General features: G+C 29.8%; 1 protein-coding gene across 1 annotated transcript; it reads left to right on the top strand.

The window, feature by feature from the left end:
• The first annotated feature begins 954 nt into the window (after nucleotides 1-954).
• LOC116853084 lies at nucleotides 955-4,290 on the top strand. Its single transcript, XM_032833956.1, has 5 exons — nucleotides 955-1,117; nucleotides 1,732-1,819; nucleotides 3,110-3,162; nucleotides 3,860-3,980; nucleotides 4,050-4,290. Exons 1-5 carry the CDS (start codon nucleotides 1,076-1,078, stop codon nucleotides 4,136-4,138), a joined length of 393 nt encoding a protein of 130 aa, XP_032689847.1. The 5' UTR covers nucleotides 955-1,075; the 3' UTR covers nucleotides 4,139-4,290.
• The last annotated feature ends 3,765 nt before the right edge of the window (nucleotides 4,291-8,055 follow it).

The raw sequence follows: 8,055 nt of genomic DNA, 5'->3' as shown, positions 1-8,055 counted from the left end.
AGGATAATATCGTTATTCTCTCTTATCGTTTCGTTTCTTGGGTAATATCGTTATGTATTGTTTAAATATCATTTAACTTGTTGTTACTAAACCTAATATCTCTACTCAGGTATTTGTCATTTCGCAACAAAACACGCTTATATATCAATTTGTTATATTAAATTAATTAAATTAAATTCAATTTTAATTTAATTTAATTTAAATTCAATTTAACTAAAATCAATTTTTCGTATTAATATGCAAACTATTCACGTTATATAAACTACATGAGCGGGAGAAGAGAAATGAGGACACACAAAGTGTGTTACAATAATAAAGATTCATGTAAAACTTTTTGCTATAATATCTTATCCTTGTTTTCACAATACTAGTGTTATATTGACAGTATTACGTAATTGCTCCGATTTATTATTTATCATGATGTGGCAATCTAACTCTTTTGCGTAGTAAGAGAAAACTATCAGGAGCAATTTCCTCCTCTTCCCTATCCCCACTTTCTATGTCATCTTTATTATACTATTGATAGCAATTATTAAAATAATTTCCTCAATTTATTAAACAATAGTTTTATTTTACACTTTCATATAATCCACATAAGTAAACAACAAAATTTGATTTTAAATAAACTAAAAACTTTAAATAAACCAATTTTTTAAATAAACTAATATTTTTCAGATTATTATAATAAACAAATTCTTTTAATAAACAAATAAAAATTTTTAATTTTAAACTTGCGGGCTATAATACTTTACTTTGATAATAGCAGTAAAATCTCTTTCAATAAAATGACTTTCGTTCAAGCAGTCGAGATAATTTTAGTCTTATGTCCTTCGTTATAAACAGATTTACAATTGCAAATTTATACATGTTATGAGGAACTATTATACTGTTGAACTAATGTCCTCGTTAAAACGCAAGCAAAGAAACCACACCCAACACCTCCCCACCTTTTAATATCCTACTATATTTAGACCTTGTAACTGTCTATAAATGCAGGATAATTTCTGCGCCATTTAGTTTACGAGGAAAGTTCCTCACATCTGTTGTTTCCATAAAGATATACGAAGTATTCAGAATGAAGACATTGGCAATTATTGTAGCTGTACTAGCTATCATAGTAAGTACAAAATAATAAATAATGATCTTCATAAACTCGTAAAGTACTCGCAATATATATATATCTCGATTTTATTAATAATAATATTTTTTCTGTTTTTTTTAATTTTTAACGGGCTTGGCTCACATTTCATTAGCATAATCTTCCGCTTATTTTGCACATAAGCATTCCAACTTGTAATACTTAAAGACTAAGACAATAGTTGTACCGTTAATATTATATCTTACCGAACAAGATTATTTAAAAACGCTTATTTCTAAATTGTTTAAATTTATTTTAAAGACATTATATTTAACGCTACATCTTCTTTTTGTTTGTAATATTTTTTCTATAAAACAAATCTGTAAATTGTGAACGTAAGCAGTAACAAGTCATTCTACGAAAGTATTAAAACTTATTTCAGGAAAAACAAAATTAAAATTTATATTTCAATAAGAACCGTTTTTTAACAATTCCATCTATAATTTTCTTCGAGACATAATATAATACTTTAATATGAAATTTGTAAATAAAGAATCTGCTTCAGTTAAAAAATTATAGATACTGCGATTACACCCTATTATTTAAGCAAAATGACATAATGTTAATACGTCAAAATGTGATTAATTCCTTAGACGATGGTTTACGGTTTCAACCCCGAGCGATTAAAAAAATTGAAAGATAACATGGAAAAGTGCAGCAAGGATTTGGGCGAGTCATCGTGTAAGTATCAAAATTTAAAATATTCAAAGAATTATAACATAAAAAATGAAATGAAAGTTAATGAAAGTTAATTAAAATTTACCACCTTTTCGATAATGTTTATCTTTATATATGTTGTGAAGGTAATAATTTCTGAATTATATTTATCACTTTTTATTTAGTGGTCTATCTGGCATATACCATTCTGCACATCCATTTAATAAGTCTTTATATTTATTTGGAAGCTAATCAACGGTTTGAGATTTCTGAGAGAGAGCGAGCTATCACAGCGTTACTGATAATTTCTAATAGAAACAGAAAGAACGTTACTATGCACAACTGAAGAGCGTTAATTATAGCATTCAAAGAAAATCCGATTTATCTGTAACGTTATTACATCAGCATTTTGAGTGTTACACCTAGAGTTGAGAAGTAACGCGTTACTTGTAACGCGATTATCGTTATCGTTATATTTCTTCAATATAGATCGTTACATTTTTCTCTTTGTAACGGTAACGAATTCAACTGTTACTTTTATCGTTACTGTAATTACTTCTGGTCCATAGATGATGCTCTGGTCGTGCGCTAATAGTGTACATTAAATATTCTTGATTAGATAGCAATATCTTGATATTCGTTAATAATTTCGAAATAAAGACAGTACGTGGTTTTATCTTATTTTTTATCTAGAAATGATTACGAAGTCGGATTTTGTAATTAAGCTGTTAGAAACTTTTAATAAATATAATAATAAATATATTTTGTGTAGAGAGAGAGAGAGAGAGAGAGAGAGAGAGAGAGAGAGAGAGAGAAAGAGAGAAAGAGAGTTCACTTTCCTAAAAAAACCATATAACTGCGTGTGTATTACATTAATCACAACAATTATTAAATTTATTAAAAATTTTTAAAACCCCAAATATTGCAAATCAGACTCTATATTAAAGATAATTTTTGTATAAAAAGAATAATAACAGATAAGAAAATGGGATCGAGCTTATTAAGAAATATCAGTTCTTTGAGGAAGAATTGTTGCAATTTTGAAAAATTTGTTTTTTTAATGAAGTAATTACTCTAAAAATTATAATTTAAGCTTAAAAATAATAATATCATTGTAAAATCCATTACATATTTTATTTTAGTATTATGAAAAAGTAACGAAGAAGTAATCGTTACTTACTTAGTAACGATAAAGGTAATGAGTTACTATCCAAAATTAGTAACGAGCAATGGTAACGAGTTATTTTTTATAAAAAGTAACGGTAACAGTAACACGTAACTTTTTAAAAGTAACCTTCCCATTTCTGGTTACAGCTCAGCCGCTTAGTGGCAAAGCGCTTCTTTGCGCGTTAACAAAAGATGGCCAAGTACGTATATTCATATCTAATGTACGAAACAGTGAAATAATCTTAACATATAGTATAATTAGGTTACCAATATTTTATAACTGTATTATTTTGTTTTTGTGCATTAACAACTACTCGTCACAGACAAATGTTTGATTCTATCGAATCGCTTCTTTGAATAATCGGTAAAATATATTGTATCAACAAGTCAACAATATATATAGTTAAAAAATTCATATAATCTATCTAGTTTATATGTTAAGGGAATTTCGCTTGGTTAGAAAAAAAGCGAAAAAGTGTATGTAGGATATTTTAAAATAAAATGTTTGAATCGTTCCCATGTGCCTTATAGAGATAAGTAGAGATAAGAAAGACAAAATATAAGTACATACAAATATAAATACATACAAAATACGTTAATTCAGAAAAAGTTACAATTCTCGCATTAAAAGTTATGTTTCATAAATTGCATTGGAGGTCAACAATTATCTAGCCACAATATTGCTAAAAAATTTAGTCATGTAATAATAGATATATAAAATAATTTGTATGAAATTACAACAATATTTATTTTAAAACGTATTTCCTTCTTCACACACACACATACTAATATTTTATAAATAAGAAATATAAAAAAAATTCTCAGCAATATATAGAGATAGGTTCTATTTTACATATATAATGATATATATAAAATAATTACTACTATCTATTTTAGATAATTAATAAGGACGGCCTGTTCTGGGTAGAGAATTCTTCCCAAGCACTTCAGGATTTTATTTCCGACACGGCCAAATTGGAACAGGGAAAGAAGATATTCAAAGAATGCTACGACAAAAGTAATGAATTTCATTATCGTTTTCAAAAATAATGTTAGCATTTGTAATTAAATTGTTTTTTAATTGTAGATATGCAAGGCCAAGGTACTAACCAGGAAAAGACGGCGAAACTAGCCAAATGCACATTGCCGATTGTGGCTCTCCTTGGAAGTATATAATAAAAGCAAATAACTGATTTTTCCCTGAATGTGATATACACTTTATACTATTTCATGAATTCTTTGATATAATTTTATCTGTATATCATTTAGTCTTCACTGAGTTATAAATGTTTGTAATAACAGTTCAATAAAATTGCAGTAAAAAACAACATTTGGTGGAACTAAGTTAACACCTATCAAGACAGACAACGAATGTGTGCAAACATATTACAAAATATCCTTGCCATCAAGTCGTCTCAAAATAGCTCCAAAATTATATCTTTACAGTTTAAAATTCTTAAAAGCCACTTGAAAATATTAATCGCCACTTAAAAATAACAATCGTATTTGTTGTAATTTACTCTGTAAGGTATTAAAATAATATAGACAATAATCAAACAATATTATAGTCTCGTGGAGTTTACTATATTTTGGAAGCGAAAGTAGTAAGAAATTGCTTAAATTCTAAATTCCTGATATTAAAAGTATGTAAGAAATTGCTTAAATTCTAAATTTCCGACCCGGCCAAATTGGAACAGGGAAAGAAGATATTCAAAGAATGCTACGACAAAAGTAATGAATTTCATTATCGTTTTCAAAAATAATGTTAGCATTTGTAATTAAATTGTTTTTTAATTGTAGATATGCAAGGCCAAGGTACTAACCAGGAAAAGACGGCGAAAATAGCCGAATGCACATTGCCGATTGTGGCTCTCCTTGGAAAGGTATAATAAAAGCAAATAACTGATTTTTCCCTGAATGTGAATTTTTCCTGATATCGTTATTTTATACAATCGTTGAACTAAGATAAATCAATTTTGATATATTTGGCGCAACCAACCTTCTCAAGCTTGTTATTTTGACCCAGAAAATTTTCTCGCGACAGTAGAGCAAATCGTTAAGTGCAAATAGCAATTAGGAGAAAATGTGGGTGAGTATTATCCTTCCTAAATATACATTACAGACAATTGGAAGATCATACATTATAAAAATCTGCACCGATAAATAAATATGATATACGTTAGGACACAGAATATTAGAATTTAGCCTACAGCAGGACACCAGAAAAAATCCATAACAAACACTAAATAAAATACGCAATAATATACATTCGTGCTCACTTTGTTTTGTGATACACGTTGAAAATGGAATTCTATTATCGGAACAAAGCGCGACGTAAAAATATTAGGAAAATGCCAGCATTTCAAGTGACAAAATTTGTTCGATGCAGTTACAAACTGTTTAAACTGTTAAATATATTATTAAATAGCGTTACATAGTGCGAAAAGATTACTCAAACAGTCATATTAGAATTAATTATATTGCATGTTCGAGACAATATTCAACAAGATCTTGCAATATTCGATAGACGAATTTATGAAAAATATTTAAATGAGTTTTCCAAATAAAATGATTGTTGTGTTATAGTTTCTTATTATATTTACTTAATAGAACAGAAGGCGGAAAAACAGTTTCAGATTTACGTTGCCCCTTTATTTTGTTAAGCACATATTTATCGTTTTGTATTGTTAACAATCTTTTATGTCTATTTGGTGTGAACGACTCAATAGATTCGCGTTTCTAATAGCGCGAACAGAAGCTTTGCTACAGTCAATTAAAAGTCAAGTTAGTTATAGCATTCAAAACAAAAGAGATTTCGCAATTGCGTTAACACTCCTGCAATTTTTGCGTTACAGGTCAACCTTGTGCTGAGAAATATTACTGCGTAGTGGCGAATGACGGGGTATTTGTATTTAATGTATATGTATATTCGACGAAAAGTCTTAAAACGTAATATAATTAAATTACTAATGTTTTATTGCACATTTATCTCTGTAGATATTGAGAGACAAAGCTATGACAATGGCAAAGATTGTAGATTTATCTTACCCAACAGAACATAATGACAAATTCATATCAATCGTCGATATATCATAGTTTCTGTTAGAATATTATTCCCGCTCTCTTGAATAATCATTAAATAATAATTCAATAATACATATAGCCAATAAATTTCTAAGAATATAAAGTTAACAATGTTAAAGTAGAATAAAATAAAATAGAATAGAATAGAATTTAAGGTAAATGTACCAATATCAGGATACTAACAATATTGATACATAATTCTGAACATTCTTATTGTCTCGGCCTTAAAATAAATATTTAAACTTCCAATGTAAAATATATATTGAATATGTACATATATTCTACATTGAAAGTGTAAATATTCGTATTTAAAAACTAAGACAACAAGAATGTCCAGAGTTACATGTCAGTGTTATTAGTGTCCAAGCATATGCATTTTACTTTACTTATGCTGCATAAATTGCAATTAAAGTAGTTGTTTCGCGACTGTCAGAGAGCTTATTCATATGACAAGAGAAGAATGGAATAATATTTGCGGAAATATATAACAATATTACCCTGAGTGTTAATATCTCATTAACGATAGAAGCAGGAAAAGATTCAGTAATACTTATAGAGTTAACATTTTACATAAAACAATAAGTTACGCAGAGCAATCGGTATTATCTATTCTAGACTGTACACGAAGATGGCCTTGCCTTAAAGCACGTATCTCTAGAAAAAGTTTTTGGAAACCAAGATTAATTGAAGAGGACAAATGAGAGCACGAAAAGTATGAAACGTACAAAAGTGAGATTCAGTGCATATTATAAACGCTTTGCATGATTTTATGAAAATATAATTAGAAATAATTCTGAAAAATTAATTTTCACGTAGAGTAAATAATTATTCTATTTTATTACCAGGGGTACTATTCCGTACACGCTTACCGACAATTGTCGGATCGGTAAACGTCGTTGCGCAGCTTTTCTATGATATAAAAAAGCTGCGCATCGACATCTACAGATCCGGCAATTATCGGTAAGCGTGTACGGAATAGTACCCCAGATCTGAGAATATGAAACAGGAAACCGGAATTTGCCCATAGATGGCTCTAGCTGTCAATGTAGTTATTGTCAAACCGCGTCATTGGCGCCGTTTCCTTATTGACATCTCTGACAAAGATTTTCAACTCACAACAATACAAGTTTCATACAACAGCATAGTTTGTAATAGCGTTGAACATGTCGAATTTTGTGCCTGGAAACTACGATTTGCGGACAGCATTGATTTTCTATTACCATTTGAAGAAAACTGCTGCAGAATCGCATCGAATGCTTGTCGAAGCTTACGGTGAGCATGCTCTTGGTAAATCACAGTGCTTTGAGTGGTTTAAAAAATTCAAAAATGGCGATTTTGACGTAAGAAACGAAGAACGTGGAAAACCACCGAAAAAGTTTGAAGACAGCGAATTGCAAGCATTGTTGGATGAGAATATACTCAAACGCAACAACTCGCGGATCAGTTAAATGTGACACGAGCAGCCGTCTCCATACGTTTGAAAGCCATGGAAAAGATCCAGAAGATGGGAAAATGGGTTCCACATGAACTGAATGAAAGACAGCAGGAAATCCGAAAAACCACTTGCGAAATGCTGCTCGCCAGGTACAAAAGAAAGCCATTTCTCCATCGAATTGTGACTGGCGATGAAAAGTGGATATATTTTGAGAATCCTAAGCATAAAAGATCATGAGTAACTCCAAACGAACCATCAACATCGACTGCAAGGCCAAATCGCTATGGACGGAAGACAATGTTCTGTGTTTAATGGGATCAGAAGGGTGTGATCTATTAGGACCTTAACTTAGTTTCCGCCCGCAAATGTTAGATGGCAATGCAAACAGTTCTAGTAGTCATTACTAACGAAACAGGTAGTTTGTGATTAATTTCGACATTTCTCGATAACATTCAGTCAGCATACACAATTATTTTCCTAAACAACAATTTCTTTTGCTTTGTGAAAAATGGAACGCGATAAAGTGTTTTTTCGACATGTGCTTTTGCACTATTTTGATTTGAAAAAAAGTGTA

This window comes from Odontomachus brunneus, unplaced genomic scaffold (assembly GCF_010583005.1).
Source record: "Odontomachus brunneus isolate Ranch 3 - 2012 unplaced genomic scaffold, Obru_v1 Obru_scaffold_276, whole genome shotgun sequence".
Classification (NCBI taxonomy): domain Eukaryota; kingdom Metazoa; phylum Arthropoda; class Insecta; order Hymenoptera; family Formicidae; genus Odontomachus; species Odontomachus brunneus.
This window is presented reverse-complemented; position numbering and strand designations above follow the sequence as displayed.